This window comes from Antedon mediterranea, chromosome 2 (genome assembly GCF_964355755.1).
Source record: "Antedon mediterranea chromosome 2, ecAntMedi1.1, whole genome shotgun sequence".
In the NCBI taxonomy this organism is placed as follows: domain Eukaryota; kingdom Metazoa; phylum Echinodermata; class Crinoidea; order Comatulida; family Antedonidae; genus Antedon; species Antedon mediterranea.
In genome coordinates this window covers 8,999,136-9,023,987 of record NC_092671.1, presented here as the reverse complement: position 1 = coordinate 9,023,987, position 24,852 = coordinate 8,999,136, and the positions used below count along the sequence as shown (strand labels likewise).

The 24,852-nt window shown below is 31.5% G+C and overlaps 2 protein-coding genes and 1 pseudogene across 2 annotated transcripts; 1 reads left to right on the top strand and 2 right to left on the bottom strand.

Annotated features, from left to right (window-relative positions):
* Positions 1 to 245: 245 nt before the first annotated feature.
* Positions 246 to 10,755, top strand: LOC140040286 (uncharacterized). Its single transcript, XM_072086091.1, has 27 exons — positions 246 to 275; positions 743 to 856; positions 1,286 to 1,392; positions 1,592 to 1,699; positions 1,787 to 1,887; positions 2,043 to 2,156; positions 2,476 to 2,602; positions 2,811 to 2,920; positions 3,601 to 3,664; positions 3,806 to 3,927; positions 4,051 to 4,125; positions 4,235 to 4,431; positions 4,663 to 4,796; positions 5,098 to 5,153; positions 5,392 to 5,446; positions 5,648 to 5,694; positions 7,228 to 7,350; positions 7,441 to 7,497; positions 7,864 to 7,946; positions 8,335 to 8,476; positions 8,745 to 8,858; positions 9,193 to 9,295; positions 9,407 to 9,498; positions 9,652 to 9,728; positions 10,056 to 10,257; positions 10,341 to 10,432; positions 10,557 to 10,755. Coding segments are annotated over exons 1-27 (2,757 nt in total). The 5' UTR covers positions 246 to 273; the 3' UTR covers positions 10,696 to 10,755.
* Positions 10,756 to 13,337: 2,582 nt separating this feature from the next.
* Positions 13,338 to 23,571, bottom strand: LOC140040287 (N-acetylglutamate synthase, mitochondrial-like). The gene is made up of 11 exons (XM_072086092.1): positions 23,506 to 23,571; positions 22,614 to 23,046; positions 22,123 to 22,245; positions 21,137 to 21,250; positions 19,078 to 19,259; positions 16,079 to 16,241; positions 15,448 to 15,628; positions 15,082 to 15,175; positions 14,509 to 14,671; positions 14,235 to 14,329; positions 13,338 to 13,677 (listed from the first exon to the last, which is right to left on the bottom strand). Exons 2-11 carry the CDS (start codon positions 22,899 to 22,901, stop codon positions 13,488 to 13,490), a joined length of 1,593 nt encoding a protein of 530 aa, XP_071942193.1. The 5' UTR covers positions 22,902 to 23,046; positions 23,506 to 23,571; the 3' UTR covers positions 13,338 to 13,487.
* Positions 17,072 to 17,189, bottom strand: LOC140042796 (5S ribosomal RNA; annotated as a pseudogene).
* Positions 23,572 to 24,852: the final 1,281 nt, after the last annotated feature.

Below are 24,852 nucleotides of genomic sequence, written 5' to 3'. Positions count from 1 at the left end.
AGGGCCGCATATAACAACCCTGCTGAAACCCACCACTTACATGAGTCAAAGATCTTACCACCACAGTTCTGCACTAACCATTAAAACCGTTAAATAAATATCATCAAAACTTTCCATTTATTTGCTAAAGTTGGCCTCATCTTTGATTTACTTATCACATATATATTTAAACACGGATACATATTTTAATAATTTAATTAGGAGAAAATAATTGTTAGTCATGAGGAACTACTGGAGAAGAACAATGAAACGACGACGATAGAACAAAACATTATGTAAGTATTATGTAAGATGGTTTTGTAAACAAACTATATAAACCCCTTTACCACAGTACCCATCCCCAACACACAGAGCAAACCTCTCTCACAAATCCTGGACTGCATTTCATATACCTAGAATTCTTTTTAATTGCCTTATAACACTTCCTCTTTTACCATTATATTCTTCATCATTCATTATTTTATTTTATTTTATTAATTTTAGCAACATTAAAACAATACATAAACTTTGAGTGTGCCAAGGAGTGGCAAAAGAGCTCAAAGGACCACTGTCGCCATAAGGCGTGCCACACCAAAGCATACATTAAAACACAAAACAATGTAAATATATGTAATAATAATACCATAAGTATATACATTAAAGAGGCATAGTATTTTTAAAGTATTTTTAATTCATAATAATCATTGGCCCATTTGGACAATTAAGGAGAACCTCCTGTCCTGATTCTGTTTTGTTTTTGCAGGAATGCAGTGAATGATCATAAGAAACATGTGAAGAAGGTTGTTGAAAGGTTTAAAGTTCTTAGTAAAAAAGTATTTGAAACAATGAATGACCTTTCCACCAGAGAAACAGAAGAGTAAGCACAACTAAACATTACAACTCTTTTACACAGTGACAAAAATGCCTGATTTTCATAATCTTATTGAAGATTGAAAAGAATTTGTTTAGTTAAGTTCATTTATATCTAACTTGATTAAGTTGATGATTTTTCACTCTTAGTCTTAGTCTAAGGGTCCTGGGTTCAAGTCCTGTCATATGTCAGGGTTTTTTTCTCATGACAATTTACAACTCCACTCCCAAAGACTTAATAATAAGTCTTTGTTTATGTAGAGCATCTTGTGTATATGTTTGTCTTGTGAAATTATTAAATAGTTTATCCATCCTGTAATTGGCGGGTTACTCGCTGTTGGATGAGTATGAAGAAATAAAATAAAATAAAATAAAATAAAATAAAAATAATAATTATAATCTGTGCATATTATAGAAAATGACTTTTTTTTTGTAGGATTGTATTGCAGGAAACTGTTGAGCTACAAGAAGCAGTTAGTGTCACAACTCGCAAAAAAATGATGGTTACATCAAGAGCAAAGGAAAATAGAGACCCAATGAATGGTAAGCGAGGTTTAGGTATATAGGTATCTCAATGTTATGATTGTATTACATCAATTACAAATACCAATTTCAGTGTCTTTCGTAAAAAAAACTTCCACTTCTACAGATTTTTTTTATGAAGAAACGTGTCACTAATCATTTTTAACTTGCCTTAAAGTAACAAAGTAAAAACAACTTTAGCAAAAACTTCTTTTTTTAGAGAAAGCTCTGATGGCAGATGCTGCAAACTGGAAGGCTGCATCACTTGAGGTAAAGAAAGCCTTGGAAGAGGCAACCAAAGCAGCTAAGACAAACAATGATAGAAACAGTGAGTGCAAATCAGTTTACATTTTGGAGAGCATGTCTATAAGTTGTACAAATCTTTTTCGTTTTTTAAATACATACTTTTTTTCAGTGTGTCGTAATGCTTTGAAACAATTTAACTTTATGTGTGTTGCCATGGAGAGGCGTAACCAAGAAAATGGCCATCTTAGTCAAAATATTTTGCAACTTGAGGTAGAAATAATTGAAATTAATAAATTATTAATATAAAATAAATGTAATAATATCTGTAATAATGATATAGATTTTTAAAAAATAAGAAAAAACCTAAAACAATATGCCTAACTTAAATTCTTTAGAACCGATACTTATTACTTGTTTATTTACAGGTAAATGTTAACCATATCAACAAGGCAAACGAGCGTATTGATGAAGAGCTAAAAAAGAAAGATCAGCACATTGAGTCCCTGGAGAAATTCACAGAAAAACAAAACCAGAAAATGGTACTCATTTTGTTTTTATTTTATTAAATTCTGAAATAATTACTTTACCTCCAATTTACCTTGTTTTGATGAACAAGATTTCGTAGAAATTAGAAGGTATTATTTTTATAAACTGAGGCAGTAGACCAAAAAATAAGAGTGGTATGACGAATGAGGTAATAGTGTGCTATTTTGGTGTTTTGGATCTAATTATTTGTTGTATTAAGACATTTAGTGTGCTTTATTAAATGAGATCTGCTTTTAAAATGAAATTTGAGGGCAACGTGGAGTATGGTGACTCTATAATTTTAAACTAACCAACATTTTTGGGTTTTAACAGACAGAGCTTAAGCAAAAATTGAAAGAAATGAAGGAGAATTATGAAAAGGTACTCGCTGCTTTGAAGAAGGCCAACGATAAAGAACAACAACTTTTGAATGAAGGAGAGAAAGCTAAAAATCAAAAAGGTAAATAAAGCAATAATGAATAACAAGCAAGAATGAAAAAGGAAAGGAAGATAGCAGTTCTTCAACATTTTCTAGAGGATATCATTTTGATCCAATCTTTTGAAATATAATATAACCTAGGTTGATGAAACCTATAAAGAAAATAATTGCCTAAAACACTCATACAATATAAATCTAACAATAAGTCAATGATTTTGTTAAACTGTAGATAAAAAAGCAGCAGAAGAACTCAAACTTTGGGAGATAAAAATGACCGAAATTCAAGCAAAACTGGGAAATGAAATTGAGGCATTACAAGCTACTATCAAAGAACATGAAGTAAGCTTTACAATTGAATTTTTACAAATTGAATTTCCATTAAAGATAAGACCATTTGTAAATTATTATATCTAAAATTCTTAAAGCTATTAATTTTACCATTTTTTGTATGTATACATATTTAACAATCTAATAATTGGCGATTTTTTGCTGTCGGATGTGGTTGAAATAAAATGAAGATGAAAAATAACTGTTGGCATGACACTGAAGTAGTAAATTCACCTCAAGGGTGAATAAGCAACTTAAAAATTGCTTCCGAATATTTTATTTCTGTTTCAGGACCGCGAATCTGGAATGATCTTGATGCCAAACTAAAGCATTTTAAATCTCTTTATACTTTTCGTAAAAATTTTTTAAAAATATCTTATTTCTTTATACTAATTTTAATATTATTATGATTGTAGTACACTGAAAGTATCTATTTTTATTTAATCCTTTTTGTTTTTATTTATTATTTTATGTAGTAAATTGTATTAGTTTAAATGTATGTGTATTGTTTCTGGGGTCTTTCTCGAGACAAGAAACTTGATTTCTTCTAGAGAAGACCCCAAATGATGGCTTACTATGTTTTCATTTATGTACACACCTACTGTATATATTATACTGTATAATGCCATTGTTGAACAATTAAATGTTTTTTGAACTTGATATTAACCTATGAAACTATGTTTTTGTTCTAGGACACTATAGAAAAGCTAAACATAGTAATAGAAAACTTAGAAGCACAGTTAGACGATGCATTATGTTAGTTCAACTATTTTTATTTATTTTCAATAATAACTTCATTTTTAAATGAATAAAATCCATTTTGTTTATTATTATGTTTAGTATGCCCATGATTGTTCTTATGTTGATGAGTTAGTTATTGTTTTATGTAAATTTTAGACAAACAGCATGAATATGAAAAACGCTTGAACATAACTGTGCAAGATACAGAGGCAAAAAATAGCCGACAGGAATCAATACGGGAACAGTACATGCAACGCATGAATGATTATAAATCTGAGGTAAAAACAAGATGCCTTCCAACCAAGTTGCTAACTTTAGAATTACAAGCGATAATTTATTAAAAATGGATTATTACATTGATTATTTCCAAAATATAAGTGAAAATTGTTTTTATTTTTAAGGTTGACAAGTTAGAGCAGGAAGTTCGTCGACTGAAAAATGAACTTCAAGTCAAGGTTGATCTAATAAGTGTTCATGTTAGTACACTATTTTGAAATTAACATCAAATTCAGTTTGATCACTTTAATGAAATCTTCATTTTTTCACTCACTCTTCCACAAAATATTTTTCTAAACTTTTATTTAGGAATTAAAAATTGCCGAACTGATTGCAGACATAAAGAAGCGTACAGCCACCGCTGCTTCTACGTTGCCTTCACCAGTAGAAATGATTGCTGTGCCAAATTCACCAACTGATTATCGCCACATGGCATCACGTATTAAGGCCGATTACGAGTTAGAAATACACAAACTACAAGATCATTTACATAAAGAAAAACAAAGGTAAATGTGTTTAAAATACACAAATTGCATTACTAAAATGAACAATTTATACCAGGTAGCATTTCAAGCCTGATTCACACACAAAGATCATAATAAATGATAACTTTGAATTTGACCATGATGTTGGACAATAATGTGTTGACTATGACAATGGCATTCTTTATTAGGAGAGATTTTTATTGTATTCAAATGGTTGTCCTAGCCAACTAAAATGTAAAGTTTATAATTAAGATGTGATGCTACACTGAGGAAACAGGAACAAGATATGAAGGTTCAACTGGCAGGCATACATCGAGTCAGTCTACATCTTCTGCGAGCTATCAATCATTTCAAAGATAGTCTGGAGAACATCTTTGAAAAAGAAGGTAAATTCTGAAAATGATTTAGAGCTTAAGCTCTGTTTACACTATCAAATGTTATGTTACAAAAAACCATACCATATTTGGGCACATCACACTTTTTTGTCAAACTAATTTGATAGTGTAGACAGAGCTTCAGACTGTTACTGAACAAGTCAAACAATTGATAAATTACACAACGGTGTAGGGAGTTTTCTCATGAACAAAATATGAAATTCATAACAACACACAATATTGAAATACAAACATTATGTAGAAGATTGAGGCAGTAAATTTTTAACTATGACTTCTACTTTCTTTACAATAGGTCTGCTTGACTTAGCACATGAGGTGAAACTTACCAATAATTTACAAGTTGATGACGTGAGTTGTTTTTCTGTTGTTCTTGCAACATTGTTTTTGCATTATAGGAAAAGTAATCATGATTTCTCAACAAGTTAAAATAACTATATTGAGGCATTTAATGAATAGGCAAACTGCCCTAAAATGTGACATGTTTCGAGGAACTATTCATTAAATGCCTCACTATATTTATTTTAACTCGTAAGTTTGGTGGAATATTCATGATTTCTCAACAACTTGTTATTACCGGTAATTTCAGAAACCAACCGACATAAAAACTAAGCTTAACATGATGTCTGGAAATGCTTTAGAATGTAAGTACTGAAATGTTTAATATAAACCAGTCACTGTTACCCACAGCTTTGTTGGTTTTTCAGTAATTTGTCTTTGGATTTAATTTAATATATAAAACATAAGTATCTTGAAATAAGCTTTATGAAAATTTTTTCTTCTATTTTGTGTAAACACTTTTGAGAATAATTGAAAATATATTTAGTTTATTGCATTTATTTCAGTGTTGGTTTCATTAGAAATAAAGATTGCACAGGCTTTGATGAATAAAGTAAGTGAATTCTAATCATTATTAATTAATCTAGATGGTACGCTCGCTTCGCTCGCGTACCATCTAGGCCGTGCATGCCCACAGATGGTTCTCGAATACATAATAATTTCAGCGTTAAAAAACTGGCGATTTCAAATGTACGTACTGCAGGACAATAATACATGTCGTTTACAGGAACGAATAAATAGACACTGTGATTTATGTACTAAACTAAAATCAGCACCCTATTACTTCCGAAAGAGAAACTTGTCACAAAATAAGACCAATTGTTTAAGTCAAATTTAAACAAACTTAATTTGTGTTTTGTATGTAACATTAGGGTTGAGGGATGGGGAAGAGGATGGGTGCAAAGAGGAACAATGTTAAAATATATTCTTTATCCATTTAGTAACGAAATATTAATTGCTTTCATGTTTTACAAATAATATACCACTAAACACAGTAAAACATTGCGATGTAATACTTTGTTGAAACTATCACCGTCCTAGTCGATTGAAATAGTACAGCACATGTAACGATACATCACTACGACGTGTATATGTTTATAATATAATGTAAAACAATTTGTGAAAACCACCTCTATTCGGGGAAAATCATAAATTCGATTTAATCGTCAATAAATATTAAATTATCTAACTCAACTTAATTAGTAGGCCTAATGGTTTTCAATTGTTTCTTAGAGCCAATTCATACTTAAGTTGGTTCCTACCCTACCCACCAAAGTTGTTCTGCGTTTAGGGCATGTGATGTACCGTAGGCCGACTCTCTACTGGTTTTACAACGCTACTCATGCCAGTGAGGGAAAGGTGATGATGTGGGTGGTTTAACTGCAATAATAAAGATTTGTACATAATATACGGCGAGTGAAAACGCTAGCTCATTATCCGTTTAAAACAAAATTATATCCAACCTGTGCAGCACAGATTGAAAACAAAAATGGATCGAATTTCGAGTATACAGTACTGTACTTGCCTTTACGACGCCTGAGGGAATAGACACTTGTGAAACAGAGATTGGAATGTTCCATTCATCCCAAATCAATACATTTGTATAATCGTATATTAAATCTATCTATCTTCAACATTATGATGCTGTACTCTAGCTGTTCAACCAGTTTTCAGCTATTAAAAACAATTATCGTAGGAGGAAATAGGAAAATGCGAAGCCTCCTCGTATTTTTGTGGCGAGTATTTTTCAAGATGGACATCCATTAGACAGTGTATACCACGATCGGAAAACACCCCTATTTGGGGCAAATCGTTGAACCTAAATTCGTTTTAATCGTCAATAACTAATTACCTAACTCAATTTAATTAGTAAACAGGGTTACATCAGATGGTTAAAATCAGTACCGAAAGTATGAACCAACTTTATATACCATCGAGTAAAAATTCTAGAAATAAACCGAGATTTACCGAATTTTGCCCTTACGTAAATTTATATATAGATATGGTTTTCACTACTGAAATGCAAAGATTTAGATGCAGCACAAGATTTTAGTGTGTATCAACCTCTAATGTTGTTTCTTTGTAGCGGATTGAACTTAAAGAAGCAATGGCACCAAAACATGGATCACCATTGCATGATGGGATGGTTGATGATGATAAAGAAAGATTGAGAAAAGAAAACAATCAAGCAAATGACAAAATAAACAAGGTAAAAGAATTACTGTACGCCTACTGGATATTTAAAAAAAATAGAATATTAAAATTTCTTATTTACATGAAATTTTACTTAATATTTCAGATGCATGAGGAGATTAATGGTTTGGAATACTTGATATTAGAAACAAAAAGAATACAGGTATATTAAAAAATGTAAAAAAAGTAATTCAGTAACAATTGTTAATTAACTTTGATTGTATATCATAATTCTTAAATGCAGATTTTATTTCATCAGTACATTCTTTCTTTACAATTAACTAATTCTTTCTGCTCCTTCTGTGGAGAATTATGCTTAACACACTCACAGGGAATAATTTTGCCAGTGTAGCATAGCAAAAAGCTATACAAAACAACCTATTGCTACACATTTCGCAAATTGTGTAGCAAAAAATGCAATACAAAACTATGTTTCTTGACTCAACAATCAGTTTGATTAGTAATTTTGCTAAACAAAATTTTTAAATGAAATTTTTCCCTGACTCAACTGTTTACTGTTATTCAATAGGAAGAGAAATACAAGGCTGTATTGGACAGACACAAGCAGCTCATCCTTCACAATAGTAGTCTTCAAAGGGAGATGAAAGAAGTGTAAATATTATTAATTTCTGTTCTTGAATATTATTAATAATTTTGAAGATTTAATATGAACCAATATTTCTAGAGGCATAGAGCACACAAAAAGCTCCTACAATCCAGAAGACTTTTAGAAACTATTTATAGTTATTTATCTTACACATGCAGGCCTAAATTTTATGTAGCCTAATGTTCCACCTGACCTGAAGAATGAAGCAAAAAATGAAAGCTTCTTGCCTTGAGTGTAAAGATAAAAAAGTCAATGTAATTAGTTAGATTGAGCAAAGAAATCCTGTTATTATGGTTGGGGCATATAGAAATGACATACAATATATTGGGCCTACACAAACTGCTCTGCCGTTCACATTGTAATTTAACCAAAACATTATGTTTGTCACTTTAGACAAACTGCTTTCCGACAAGAGTTAAAAGAGCGTGATTCAAAGTTACGGTCAATGAGAGGAAATCTAGCAGAACAGGAGAAAAACAAACAAATGCTGGTGATGCAAATGGCAAACAACAAGATGTCATCTGGTGCCACTCAGGTAATACAACTGAACTCAGTAAAATGGTTACCAACAGTATTTGTTTGTCTGTCTGCAATGCTCTACACCAGGCTAACCCCCTATCCTTCTGAAAAATGTACCTGGTTTTGTGCACACAATCAAGATGTGTACACTGGAATCCATATCCAATAACTTTGCCTCCACTAGAACTGTGGTCGAAGAGTTCATGTCTTGAACCTGTGCCAATTTGATGGCAGAGTTTAACTGCTCAACCGCATAATTACTATGTTATTCATTTTTATTGTAGGTCAGGAAAGATGATATAAATACTCTGAAATTGAAAGTAGCTGATCAGTTTAAAAATCTACAAACATTGGAGGAAGCGTTAAAGGAAAACAAGATATCACTGGAACTTCATACAGTAAGTATGCAGCTATTAACATGGTCTCTCAGATGGACTCATAGATCTTAATCATGGCTTTTGTTAAGCCTGTTTACCTGTCGACGTTATTCGACGCTATTGTTGTTGAGCGTTAAAAGTTCAACGACGATCGTTTGAAAACGATCAAGTTGAAATGATAACGATAGTGAGTACCTTTTCCTGTAAATCGTTACCATTTCAATGTTTACATAGGAGATCGCCGATTATTGTTAACGATAGCGTTTAATAACGTCGACAGGAAAACAGGCCTTAGATATGTGTTCCCAAAATACTCAGTAATATTTACTTGTTTATAACTTTGCACTATTTTCAGATTACAGTAGATGTTATAACACAGGCAATGGAAGTTCCAGAAATGAGACTAAGACAGCTGTTTGAACGCTACATTACATTTAGGAAACTACAGGACCAGAAAGGTACAAATCCTCAAGTATACAGGAAAAAACCCACCTCCTTCCATCACATTATCCCAAATAGTTGATGGAATGTGTATTATAAGTAAAAGTAAGAATGTTAATTTTTTTTAGAACAATTGATGAAGAAGCTTTCGATGACAACTGGTGATCAAGAGAAATATCTGCAAGGCTTTCTCAGCAGGATGGAGAAACGCATGCAAGAGGTAAAGAGAATCCACTGTTTTATATCCACTGTTATGTACCCCTACAAAACATTGTTTTTAAATGGATCAACTAAACACAGTGTTTAGATGGATAGCACATTTAATGTAAATACTCTATACTAAACAAAATAATGATCTTTTTCTTTTAACTAGTCAATCAAGAAATGGCAAGACAAGAAGGAACAACTAAAAAAACAAAGAACAAAGCTTTATGAACAAATGTTTTCTATGTAAGAAGTTTATAATTTCATAAGCAGGAATCATATCATATTAATAGTCTAACATTCAAACAAAAATTACAACATATTAACTAACTGAATAAAATATATCTGTGACCATCATTGACATATCTGGTGGCATTTCTAAAAAAAAAGAAGTTAATGTTGGATAGTTGACATGCCACTCAACTATGAAGCTGTTGAGTCATTCTGTCAAAGCTCAGTACTAGATATAAACAAGCATAGAATCACAGTTAGAATAAATGAAGAATGTGACAAAAATTGCAAATGTTAAACCACAAGCCATATCAATATTAATAAATTATGTTTTTTCTTTAGCTTTGATGCTGTTAAAGAAGAAACTGGTATGAGTATGATTAAGCCAGTTACAAAAACGCTGATCTACATAAAACCACAACAAAGACGTGAACATGTGCGCACAATGGGACCACACGGGGTACATATGAGGGTACCAGATAAACCAAAAGATGTCATTGGAACAAGTGTTACTTTAATAGGTACAAGAGGACCTGTTTGGAAGGTAGGATAGTATGTCTATATGAATTTCACAAACATTGCTGTCAACTTTGGATATTTATTCAATAAACAATGTTTAACTTTCAGCCAATTGGAAACCTTGATCAATTCCCAGCATACATCACAACGCCACGAACCCTTGACCTGGACGTGAACTCAAGGAGACAGCAAGCTAGAGAGTAAGTTTATTTTTAGACAATAAATTGCTTCATTTTTATTACCGTAGTTACAAAATTATTTTTTATAAAATATTTTTAGTTTTTGTTTGTAAAAATATTTTAAAATAATTGTTTTGTTTTGCAGGGTGCTGAAACGACTGGGAATGGGAGACTTTTCCAAAGACACAAATGCCCAGTCACGGCAGCAATCACGGATGTCTCAAATTCCGTCCGTACCGCCATTAGCAAGTCTTTTTCCTCCAATAACAAATTTTAAAAAGTGAACTTGTTTAACATTAATACATTATGATATCGCATTTGTTTCAGTATAAGAGAATAAATACAGCAGTACTATTACCATATTTTCGCCGTTTATGACTTATTTTGTGACTACTGTATATTATGATGAATATACTGTAGCAACACGTACTACACTGCCTCTGTGAGCTTCCGAGTGACATAGTAGCATGCTTAAACAATTTTATATCGATTATAAACATTTATAATGAAAGGCTGTATATCTAACAGCGACCTTTCACGATTGACTACTCGAATATGTAAAGTCATTCTGAGCATGCTCAGAAATTGAATTACCAGTAAAACATTCCGATGCCAATGTAACTAAGTATACCGAACCTCGTATGCATGGATACTACAAAATTAAGGTGAAGTAAAACACATACTTTATTGCATATAAACCCTGTTAACCTCTTTTTATAACACTTTATATATTGTATCTACCATGAACACATGTAGGAGACATTTTTAAATGCTGTACACATTGTACCAATGCCACCAACTGAAGACCTTTACATGTTTCCTTGTCTAAATGAACCAGGAGTCTATACAGACCAAACACTGTTACTAAATATCTCTTTACTTTTAGTACATGTAGATAAAAATATGGCACTTTTGATTTTTAACGACCTAGAACTTACAACCTGCATGTACATTGTGTCGATGATCATCCTCTCGTCCTAGAATCCACCTAAACTGAGGAATTGATTAGGGATCAATTAACTAAACATGACATCACTTGTTTCTTGGTCATCCCAAATCAGAAGCTACCTAATTATTAAAATGGTGTTCTCATTCTAAAACCCAATGAAAACAATAATAAAGTAGTATTATAGGATTTACTCATCTGCGAGAACATACAATAAAAAGTGATTTTGGAAGTTCTCTTTTTAAACATTTTCAGTAATGTCAAAAATATTTTTTTAAACAAGCCCACCCAAAACACACGCTATTTTAACCCCTTATTTTGTATATGTTATACTTTGTACCAAAATACATTAATATATTTCCCTACACCTTTTTGGGATATACTGTATACACACATTAAGGAAGACACAAACATTAATTTATTATTTAATGTTAGATTATACATATTTAAATAATCAGCACCAAAGACTTTTTATTCTAACCAAGGCTTTTGTTTTATATATTGAATGTAACGTGTATTAATTTAGTAATACAATGTACAATGATCCAACAAATATTTACTGCACTAGAATACTTTGTATATTTTTAGAGTAAATTGTACCATTAAGAGATTATACAGTTCACTATAATATCTCTATGATTGTACCAGTAGCCCATTCTTTGTCTAACTTTCTTTCATATTACTTGAATGATGCAATAATTACCTGTATTAACTGTAAACAGGCAGTTGTTTTGTTAGAGCTGATTATGTTAGCATGCATAACAAGCATGATAAATAATAAAGACAACAAAATAGAACCAATTTATTGATGGATACAACAGTGTCTACTTATAGGATGTCCTCTGAACAGTTGTTGGCCATAGTTTTAAAACAAATATTACTGTATTAATACTGTAGTACTAGTAGATTGGAGAAAAAGACATTTTGTTTCAATGCTAGTTGAAATTAGCTGTGTTTTTTTGTTTTGTTCATTGCCTTCTCTATCTTTGAAGCTTTAACTTTTTTTTGCAAATGTACTGATATTTGTCAGAGTTACATTTGAGTTATATCGGTGTGAAAAAACATGGAGACATAACAGAGTTAACTGATCACACAAGCAATGTTTGTTGATTTGCTTAATCATGCATAGAACGAAGTTAACTCTAGCACAGTTTTTTGTTTTTTTTTATATGCTTAAATTAAATGGTTCTAAATAAACATAATGTTTTGGACAGTGTTTGATGTCATTCAGACAAATAATATATAATATATTTTATTTTTGTTTACCTTCCTGTTAAATAATTTGAAAATGGTGCCTGTTTAAAGATATACCAATTTATACACACACTTCCAGAATAAATGAGATATAAACAATTTAGAAGAATAATAAATATTAGTTTGAAAGGTCTGTGTTAACCTACCCTGTGTCTGTAACGATTCACACAGGATATAAAAATTGCACAGAAATAATGAATAGTTATCAGAAGGTATAGATTACAAGCAACAGAAACTCAGAACATATTGGAATCCAAATAATCAGATAAGATTTAAAAGTTGTAATACAGTAAAAGTTGAAGAATTTGATGAAGATTAAAGCCAACTAAAGCTCTGTCTACACTATCAAACTCATACTATGTAGTGATGTGCCCTAATATGGTAGTGATATGACATCATCCTGTCCATTGGGCACATCACATTTTTTTTTTATCACATAAAGTTTGATAGTGTAAACAGAGCTTTTGAACTTAAAATTGGTCACTGACCACCTACTGTACTTCTCATCTGCTTCCAAATTAAACTTTCTTCGTTTTAAGTTGATAATTATACTTTCTTCCTCCTATATTGAAAATTAAACTTATGCTCCTTTGTTGATAGCAAGCAAACTTACTAGATGGAATATTATGATTATCTCATTTCAACATCAATGGAAAGCTCGCTGAAATAATTTGGGGTGCATTACGTTTAATTTCTCAATCATCAGGACAAAAACGATAGATGGTGAACATTTCTTAGCCAAATTTATATACAAGAAATAAAAAATAAAAATTTAAGGAGACTGAACAGCAATATTTTGATATTGAAGAAATAAATAAAAACAAAAATTCTGGTTAGTGTTGGTTATTAAACCATAGATTATTGCCAATTTAATTATTACACTTTTGAAGTCGATTCCATCTTAGATGGTAGACGCAAAGATGATGTTTGGTTTTTTTCAATAAAGGAAGTCTTCAGTCTCACTGCATAGTCAACAAGCCTATATGAAAGCTTAGGGTCGTTTATTCCGTACCAGAACACAGTCCATTTACTATTACTCCAACTACCTTCAGAACGTTTAAAATACCTGAAACAAAATGGTGTGATGATGATAAGCTCCCTAATACTGACCAATGGTGTTGCTTCAAGTATGAAGTACAGTAATTATAGATTCTATATTCAGCTCCTGTGATCACTTACGATAAACGTCAATGATGCTAAATTATGTTTTAAATTAGAGACCTTATTTTTAAGTATTTGATACAAAGTAAATTTAATTTTATTTATTTATTTGACCAAAAAAAACCCAATTAAAACAGGTCAGGAAAAACAAACAAAAATTAAACGGTTCTGTTCTACAAAAAAGTTGTGAGATAAAAACACAGAAATATTAATATTATATTTGTGGCTATTTTAACACACGCCTTGTAGTGCTTAAGGACATTGGCTCCTTAAGTCCTTAAGTGAAGGCCTTATTTATCAAAAGGTCTGTTCTTTTTATTTTACTGAACAAACTACATTGTTTCATATTTGCTTAGTTAAGTTAAGACAAAAATCGTTGATGTTAAAATAAAGTTTTTAAGACTTTATTTTGCTTTGGAATATTTGACCACTGCAAATAAAATTGTTAGCAATTATTCTTACCATGGATTGATCTTGTTGGAATGTTGTGACCGCCAAAACAGGTTCTTAAATTTGCCTCGTATTACATCCCACAGCATATCACTAGTGCCCTCTCCCTAGTACAGTAATAAAAAAAACAGCTTTTTAGAATATTAAAAATAAATTTCATACAATAACCTACAGAAATAATATTGTTGTTTTTTTTGTTTCAGCACATACTTCAGTACATAAATTGCCAATGATTTAAATTCAGAGGGTGGGTGTGAAATTGCTGAATGATACAAAATAGCCATACCTGTGATTGTGTACTAATGACAAACTTATCCAAGTATGGAACACTGGTGCCGGCCTCGTTTGTTATTATAGCTGCTGCGCTGTAACTTTCCGAAATGTAAATTGTGTCAAGTCGGTCCGATATCTCTCGGAAGTACTCTTCTTTCAAAGGTCGCCCAAAAGCTCTAACAATGCAAATATCACCAAATAAAAAGATTGTTCACTATGATCAACATTTTATTTATCTATGAAGTATTAAATAATGAATTTATAATACAAAAGTGGAGCTGTAGCTTGGTGGTTAACATGATTGCCTTCCAGTCCCAATGTTCAGGGTTCAATCCTGACCTAGTGCCAGGTTGTAACTAACACCTCCTTCAACTGCACTCCTAAGCCTCAAATGAGACATAGTTTATAAGCATGATAAATCATAAAATATTTTATCCATCCTGTAATTGGCGAATTACTCGCTGTTGGATGCGTATGAAATAATAAAAAAACTGATTCCATGTTCAAAAATCTAAACTGAGCTAGATGAATGAGAACGGCTGAACCAGTGTGGATAGGAACACATAGTAGTAGTACAAATTAATACCTTGACATTAAATCAATTAATCGATTAATGTTAACATCGTTTAGGCTCGTTAATTCATGTATCGGCTCCATATTTTTAAACAGTGTACCAGAGCCTAGAGGAAACAACAATTTTGACAATAATTAATTAACAATCAAGTAATTTTTCTTTTTATTAATTACCTAAAAAATCACCAAGTAAACACTCTCAAAATCAAACTTTTCTACATCGTTTCAAAGCTGTGAAAAGATTAAAAGTCCCAGAGGTCCTGAAAAGTAGAATTTCTAAGAAACAGACATTTTGGACCTTTCCCATGGTGTCTAAGGACAATAGTCTGTAATACAAACAAATGTATTCGTTTTCACATCTAAAAATAGTAATAATTACCATGTCTAGTAAACAACTCAGTCAGAAGTGTGGTGGCAGAGGTGATGACCACGCTTGAGGTGCTCGGTAAGTGTTCCAACAAATCTTTCATATATTCTACTTTACGTTCAGTTGCATCAGTGTACCATATTTCATTTGAAATTTTCTCAAGATCACCAGGGATTAAGATCTCACCAATCACCTGGGGAGAATCAAATATATATAACAATATAATTATGTATTTAATTTAATCTCACTATCCTATGTTTAACATGCAATTTACTTTCCAAATTCTAAACAGTAGTAAGTAAAAAACATAATGTTATACAGTCCAATATCCCAATATAGATACCTTCTGGATGCGTAAAAAGAATTATGGGAACTTTTGGACCTAGAAATGTCTAGAAGTGTTTTGGTATTTGAGCTTCAACTGTATATATTTTATTGTTTTTTTTTCCTGAAATTTAGTTGGGCCTTAGATCCACCACCTTGTCTATGAGTACATGGTTAACTGGATAAGTAACCCTCAGTACATTTACCAAAGCCTTATACTTAGTTTAGAAAGCATGGGTTATTTCTTCTGCGGTAATTCAACTCAAAAACCAAACAAACACATTTCATATCTCAGTTTGTAGTTGATGATTGTACCTACCTCTCCTTTCTCATTTGTAATGCCACCGTGATCATTTAGAAATAAAACTTTCATCGGCTGTAATGCCTTGGCCAACTCAGCAGTAGCTTGATGGACATCAACACTGACCAGTTGCGAGCTGGACGTTTCACCAATTGAACTTATTACTGGCATATGACCACACCTAAACAATACATAACATAACATAATGAATTGACAATATTTTAACCAAAAGAGTATGTAAAATGTATTAAGCTCTGTTTACACTATCAAACTAGATTGACAAAAAAGTATGATGTGCCTAAATATGGCAGTGATATGCCCAAGTATAGTAGTACTATGACATCATCATTTCCATATATGGACATTGTTTTGTCTCATAAAGTTTGATTAGTCTAGACAGAGCATTCAACTTTATATGGTAATGATTAGGTGACATAAATATTTGGTCAAGTTCAAAACTAGAAATCTTTGGATGAAGATATGCAGCTAAATATAAAGTGTTAAATTCTAAGAAGATTTTCAAAATTTAGGACCATTATTAAAAAATATCGTTTTTAATTACTCTTCCCAGAATAAACAACAATTTGGTCCAGCGTTAAAGACCTCCTGCCTCTCTTGATGGTACAGATATGTTTACATTTATTATTAACACTGAACATAATTAATAATTTAACAATTAATACACTACAATATATTATATTAATTATTGTTTAGATGTCATTTTTTTTAATTTTAACTGCTGCTAAGCTTTTTTAAAGCATACCTAATTTTAGCTAATTTTTATTTTATTTATTTTTTTATTTTATTCAATCGAAACCAACAGCGATAATTACCGCCACTAACAGGTTTTTGATACAAACAAAGCCAGGACCTTGATTGGTCCTAACATTGATCAAGGGCTTCTCTCGTCCAGTGCCCACCTTGACCAGAGGTTTGAGGCAGATACTAGATGCAGGGGCTGCCATAAGAGTCAGCAGTGCTGATTTCAAATGCCTAACGGGACCCCAGCTCCGTATACAGCACCCGTTTTTCCCAGATGGTCTCCCGTCCAAGCTCTAACCAGGCCCAACGTCGCTTAACTTCGGTGATCTGACGAGAACCGGTGTTTCAACGTGGTAAAGCCGTATAATAATATTAACGCATATCAATTTTGTTTTTTTGATATATTCTATTTATTTCTTTTATATCCAAAGGCAAATTATCATATAAAAATGGCAATGCTGTGGGTATCATTAGTAGCTGGATCTCAAGAGATAGATACAGAAATAATAAGGACTGAAAAAAATGACATTGCTGTGGGTATCATTAGTAGCTGGATCTCAAGAGATAGATACAGAAATAATAAGGACTGAAAAAATGACATTGCTGTGGGTATCATTAGTAGCTGGATCTCAAGAGATAGATACAGAAATAATAAGGACTGAAAAAATGACATTGCTGTGGGTATCATTAGTAGCTGGATCTCAAGAGATAGATACAGAAATAATAAGGACTGAAAAAATGACATTGCTGTGGGTATCATTAGTAGCTGGATCTCAAGAGATAGATACAGAAATAATAAGGACTGAAAAAAATGACATTGCTGTGGGTATCATTAGTAGCTGGATCTCAAGAGATAGATACAGAAATAATAAGGACTGAAAAAATGACATTGCTGTGGGTATCATTAGTAGCTGGATCTCAAGAGATAGATACAGAAATAATAAGGACTGAAAAAAATGACATTGCTGTGGGTATCATTAGTAGCTGGATCTCAATGGAGAGCAAATAGCTAAATCATTTAACTATAAAGTTAAAAAGAAATGTCAAGCTTGCAAAAACTATATTCCATTATAAGAGCTAATGAGAGTTACTTATATAAGGCAGAAAAGAGCTTTTTCGGAGTGGAATTTGTACACTCTTATATTTTGGTAATAGTTTTACAGAATTATTATAAAAATAAGGGGCACAATAAAGGTCAACAATATTTACAATATTTATGATTGCTGTATATTCGAAGAAATGTTATGACTATTTATTACAGTTTTATATTTTATAAATTTCATCCTTTCATTTCCATTTCAATTTATTTTATTTTGACCCTTGGATTTCATTATTAGAATTACAGTATAGTTAACCTTCACAATATTGCTTACACTTGGTGAGGCTTATAGAAAGCATGGATTAGTATTTAAATCTATCTATTATAAAATAGTCTATACACAGAGCAGTTAAACAACTTTCACTTAATAGTTAAATAAATAACAAAATTGTTAAATAAACAAAGTACAGCAATTGTGTAAGAATCTTGACCTTTTTGGATTGAGTGGGTTCAACCTATTGAGATACAGCTGCAATACTGCAAGAAGCTATTATATGTGTATCTGTAATTAACTTATAATTGACTCTATCACCCACTAACATACCAATCAACTACTATATTATTGCTAAAGCAAAAATAAAAACTAGCATTGACAGTGGCGGTTCTAGGATTTTTTAAAAAGGGGGTAGGGGCCAGGGTCTAAAAATTTATCTTTTGCATTACAATCTGCAAAATTTAGGGGAAGCCCTCTTGAATCCACCTATGAATGAGAAACATACATTCAATGTGTGTAGATACTTTATTTGTGTATGTAAATACTTTATTTGTCACTCTCATAACATAATAACATAATATAAAAACAACAATTACAAAAAAGACCCAAATAAATCAGCTTTCGCTATTCAAGTTTTGACCTTTAACGTAAAATACATCAATTATTAACACAATTGATTGTAAAGTTAAATTAAATGTGTTACACATTAGTTGTTAATTGTTATTTAGTCAGATATTTACTCTGATGTAATTTTGTACTTTGAGAACACACAAGTAATTCTTGAACCCAAAACCTCTAGATCACTAGCCTACCATTCATGTCTACAGAACACCGAGTTTGTGCTGATGGCTAGAGGTTAGATTCGACCAAGCTTTAATGGATGATACAGGCGAAGTTCATTGTTAAATCAAATTTTTATTAAATTAATGAATACTTTCTCACCCTAAGCACCATTGTAATGGATCTGTGTTGACATTTATGACCTTTCCCATCTTGCTACTTCCAGGCGTTGCTTCGGCTTTAAGGACATTGCTCCCTGGAAATAACGGGTGAGCTGGCGTTCCGCTTGCCTGCAGAAAATTCACCATAGTCATTGTCTCCTGATTAACCCGACGTCGACTTGCCTAGAAAAACAGATTTTCCACAAAAAAAAACATAAGTTGTGGTTTGGGTATTAATCTTTTTAACCTAACATTTATTGAATTGGGGGTTGGTAAGCATTTTATTTTTAATGTGTATTTTATTGGAAAATAAAGGGCCCCTAAAGAATTCCTCCCTCCCCCACCTAAATATCAACTGGCATTATTTTGTCCAGCTGAAATGATTATCCTCTATAAAGTTGAAATAAATAAAGTTGAAATAAATAATACAAAAAAAAAAATTAAAATACATATTTTGTTTTTTATAGTTATTTATACCGTAATTTATATATATTAGAAATAATAATACAGAAAGAAAATCAAACTAAAATCAGTTCCAACATGTTTGCCTATGTATTATGGCGTTTGATAGGCAGTCCTATATAATATCAAATGAAAATATTAAAACAAAATATAATTTAAGATACTGAAACTGAAAGTAAAGAGAAAGACATGCTAATATTGATGCAATGGCTGTCACCTGAAATCAAATCTAATTTCAGTTTAATTTACTGTTGTTAGTGTCATTAACATTCAGAGTCCAACACTTGCTGTCTTTACTGATTTACTCTCTGTCCTCATGAATATTCATGTTAAACAACTTGATCTATATAAAAGCATTATTTCATCAGAAAAATCATCATCTACTCTTGAAATATTATATTAATAATTTGATGTATAAATTGCCACTTGAACTTGCCTGTACTATTATGCAAGTACTGTGTAACGAATTCTAATGCAAATTAATTGTAGACACCTTATGGTATTATGTTTATTGAGTGGAATAAACTGATGGTTTGAAATGTCAGTGGATGTATTTGTGTCTCACATAACATGGCAAATATTTTCTAATGCTGTACTACATCCATCTAAACATTAACTGTTTAAGGAACTGTTTATATATCATAGAGCATAAACTATCCTATGAAATTTAGAGTAATTATTATTTTCATCTACAGGTATGTTGATATAGGCTACTGTTGTAGTATACAGTAATCCACTACTTTCTAACCCTCAGATCATGCAGCATCTCTCTTTGGTGGGCTTATACCGGAGTGGGTATAACACCCACCCCTTGCCCAAGTCCAAAACCTGCAGTGAAGGTTATACCTGTCGATATAAATACATTTATGATGTGCTATAAACATTAATGTTTTGTAAACTAAAAAAAAATATCCAATTATTTTTATTAAGTACATTATTGTATACTATGGCTGCCGGACTTGTATGGTTTAACCAGGGAAGAGTGAAATCACAAATTGTAATTTCACTCTTACCTAGTCCTATTACCATACCAAGTCAGGCATCTGAATAAATCTTATATAATGCACGATATTCTCAAAGTCCTGGTTATGAAAGTTTGCAAAAAAAGGATTTTGGACTTCACTGCATTTTAACAGTGGATTTAGCAAAGCATTGTGTTTGAATACCTTTAAATTGTGGGTGGCATTACAATCGGTCATACAGCAGGGTAATTGTATCTGATGACCAAAGAAAAAAAGAAGCTAAAAAAGGTTTTCGTGTCTCCAAATTGATAAATTAAACAAATTAATAATTATTTTTAGGGATCATGTCAAAATTATTCTACTGCAGTTACTGCAGTAACTCATAGAGGTTAATTTCTCTATGAGATGATTTTGGTTTGTTTTAATATGGAATTTTATGAGCCGCAGTCACTGCAATACAGTGATGTATGTTTATCTAATAAAAAGCTTGCTATAATTGACATAAAGCAGGTTATGCATAAAAAAAATGCAGTTTTTTACAGTAGAATAATGTTGATATGGTCCCTTAGGTCAAATCTAAAATTTTCCATAAAAAAACATAAATTTCAATTATGCGTGAATTGTTTTTTTAATCACCTGAAGTTCATCTGAAGTGGGTTGATTTTTTGCTGGAAACGTGGCACCATGAACAATTAATGAAATCATGTCATTTCGAAAAAGAAAAGAAAGATTGGAACTTAACGCTTCTAGCTGAAATAAAAACAGAAAAATAAACTTTATATTCAGTAAGGTCATTCTAGTAATCTCATTATAAAAATTAGTATTATCAATAATACAATGAGGATTTATATTCCTATTAAATATTCAGGGACTCTACTGTATCCTATAACTTTAGTCCGAATAAAAAAGATTTTTTTTTTATGAGGAACTTTGATATTCATGTTTTGGTATATTATTTAAAGATGTATTGTCCCCCTGAAAAAATAATTCTTAAAACATTTTTTTTTAAATATTCTATTTTAATGTAACATAATAGTTATCCACTTTGACCAAAAATTGGATAAAAAAAAAATGTATTTACAGTACCTGAAAAAAAAATGTAATTTAAAGCAAAAAATGGTCAAATTGGCTGCCAGTCAATGTATTTTTGGTTGAATTTAACCATTTATTTTGTCATTTTATAAGTGAAAACATTATTTTGTTTCCGTTTCTTTTTCTATGGAAGTGATTAACTTTATTAAAACTATAAAATAACATATTCAAAGTCTGATTTATTTAATCTTCATTTTTCATGTTTTTGGGGGACAATACATCTTTAAATATCATTCACCAAACTTGTAAAGAAACTTCAAGAAAATAATAAAAATAGTATTAATAACAAAAAGGTATGAGGCTCTAAAATTTGATAACAAAGGTGAAACAATTTTTTTATTTGACCTTAACCTTACTTGAATGTATAGCCTACTATAAGCTACTATGATTAAGGATCAAATAGAAAGTATATTACTCATATCAATATATAGTAACTCCATCAGCTGCTTTAAATGTGATTATAAAAAGAGAGAGAAGGAAAACAATTGAAAAGAGTGATTCTTAAATTTTAAAAAAAGGAAATATCTTGCCATCTTAGGTTGTTGAAATATATCTTGATGAACGTGTACAACGGCGAATATTTTAGCACGCATTTGATCGATGTTTTGAAATTGTTTGAGCCAATATCTTGCCTCTTTAGGATCTGTCCCAATCTAAAGAAACAAAAACACTTACATTGCCATTCACCAATTTTACAGTACTTAAAAGGGTACCTTTAAAAAAAAGACAGGGAGCAAATAAGAAAACAATAAAAAAAAAAGGTCATAAAAATAAAAGAAATCAGATCGGCCTGAGTGACAGAAGTGTATCCCTTTTTGTAAACTAATTCTGTTAATAAAGTTCAATGTAATGTGAAAGCTGTTCATGAAGACAACTGTAAATAATGGAATGCTTATTAATTATTAATATATACAAATGGTCAATGTCAGGGTTTAAAAAATAAATTTGTTATTTGTATTAACAAGTTCAGTAATAATCAGTATTAAATTTATAAAGGCAACAAATTTCACACAGTACATACCTCTTCTAAAAAACGTCTTAGATCGTGGTTTACATTTGAAGTATACTTTCCCTGACTCAGGTGGGGCAGTGTTTGTAAATAGTCACTTTTCCATCGTAGCCAGTGTAAAATAAAACCTCGAGATTTTGGCTGAATTAACACAGTTTTTTCCTTAACAGCTTGAAAACCAAGTAGAGGCTTACATATATAATTCCTGACATGACTAGATGTAGCTAATGCAGACTTGCGTCGAAAACAACTACACATCCTCACTGACATTGGTGGAACTGTTGCTAATATTTGTGACATTCTTTTAAATATGTTTTAAATATTCATGGCTTTTATTAATTTTCCACCAACAGGCAATGCATTCGGCGATGCCAAAAGCTTGACTTGCGAAGAGCTAATAATTGCATCAGCGGTTTGGGTAGTAAAAATCAAAACAAAAAGGTTTCTGAAAATGAATTAAGGGAAATCAATAATAATAAATTAATATTAATAATTATTTGATTATTAAATTTTATGTGGATTAGCTAGATTGTAAATGTCGTGTCCTGAAACTACTATCTAACTAGCTGCCTCTGAGTCTATGACTATGACTGAGTATAAGTCCTAGTCATCAGACATAGGCTCTAAAAACAGCAGTAGGGCTAGGCCTAGGCCCTAGAGTAGGCTGGGGCCCTACCATTTTAGTAAGGGAATCCTTTAGTAATAATAGGCCTAGGCCTAGGCCTAGCTAGTAGGGGCTCCTGCTGAGTGAGGGCCTGTGGCTAGTTTAGGCTAGGCCTAGCTTTTAAGTTTTAATAATCATCATCTCATCAATTTTGTAGGTCCCTATCTAGGCCTATGCCCAAATCTAATTTAGGCAAGGCCTAGATGTGACAACAACGTCACATTAACTTTAACAACTTACTTCTCTAGGCCTAAACCTAGACCACCCCTCTCTCTTTTGTCAGCAGCTTCTTTTGACGATGTCAAGAGACGTACTGTACTTTAAAATCATCAGTCCGCGGTTAGTAAAGTTGATCGATCATCATCGAATATCAATCGAATTTCAAAAAACTTCAAGAGGGCAGCAAACTCAGTATCATTTTAGCTGCTTCTTTAAACGTACAAACAATATTCGTAGCGCCTGTAGCATTGATTTCATGAAAAACGAAATTATAGTTATAACTCAACAAAGCTTCTATTAGCAAATAATCGTATTATTATGGATTACCTTTTTTTTTCTCGTTGGTTTATTAAACACTAGTAATAAATAAACGACTGTGCACTTCTGGAAAAAAAACTCACCCTCATTGTAGAAAACCATGGAGTAATAATGGATGACTGAATTTCATAATTCTTTCAATACTGTATTAAAAGTCATTGTTATTTTTCACTGGTAATTGGCTGGACTTCTATATAATCACTATTCTATATTTATCATTATTGTAAATAATCACTGTAAACAATCATATTTATCTTATAATTATTATTTTTTGTAAAAAACCACTGTACTACAGTTACTATGGTTATCATTATTATGACTAAAATATGATTATGGTTGATGGAATAAAGTTCAAATACTATAAAAACTGTTGCTGCTATATTTGTGACATTAAAAACAAATTGAAATGAAGATCGACAAAAAAAATAGAGACACAACAATCGACCAGTTCGCATTATTTTTTCCCTATCAAGTTAAGACAGAAATCATGAATAATGGATTACCCTAATTATTTTCTATGATACAGAATTACAAAATATCAAACGTGCCGTACAATTTATAAGTTAGTTGTCCTTGCTATTTAAAGTACTCGGTTTGTGGTTATATGTTAATTGTTAAATTGTAAAAAAAGACTTATTGTATTATTAGGCCTACAGTATTAGGCCTACAGTAGTACTCTTTAAAAATGAATAAAAAGAGTTACAGTATTGTTTGTGCTTTTTTTGTAATGTAGTTTTGTTAAAACTTAAAATTTGTTAATCCATGCTGCGCTAAAAAAACCATTGAAGGTCGCTAAGCAGCTGATCTGTAGGCTCATCTCCTTAAAAATCACTGGGGACGTGCAGTTAGAACACATGATTCTATGCATGCCGCCTCAAGAGGAAAGAGGCTTATGTGGAGTGTCTTTTGCAGTTTGGATCTTCATTAATATCACTATTATTTTAAATGTCTCGCAATAAAGAACATATAATATTGATTCCTGGCTTTAAAATAGGCTGTAGGCAGGAAATGAAAAAAAAATCATTTTCACAGTGTTTCCTGTCATTGAAT

What these genes read in the sequence shown, in the direction of transcription:
- LOC140040287 (XM_072086092.1), bottom strand. Translation starts at nt 22,901, where the DNA reads ATGTCACAAATATTAGCAACAGTTCCACCAATGTCAGTGAGGATGTGT. An exon ending in TTACAAATGAGAAAGGAGAG is followed by an intron (nt 15,629 to 16,078) that starts GTAGGTACAATC and finishes GATTCTCCCCAG; the next exon opens with GTGATTGGTGAGATCTTAAT. An exon ending in TCCAACAAGATCAATCCATG is followed by an intron (nt 13,678 to 14,234) that starts GTAAGAATAATT and finishes ATTTTGTTTCAG; the next exon opens with GTATTTTAAACGTTCTGAAG.
- LOC140040286 (XM_072086091.1), top strand. An exon ending in CTACTATCAAAGAACATGAA is followed by an intron (nt 2,921 to 3,600) that starts GTAAGCTTTACA and finishes TTTTTGTTCTAG; the next exon opens with GACACTATAGAAAAGCTAAA. An exon ending in CAAGAGGACCTGTTTGGAAG is followed by an intron (nt 10,258 to 10,340) that starts GTAGGATAGTAT and finishes TTTAACTTTCAG; the next exon opens with CCAATTGGAAACCTTGATCA.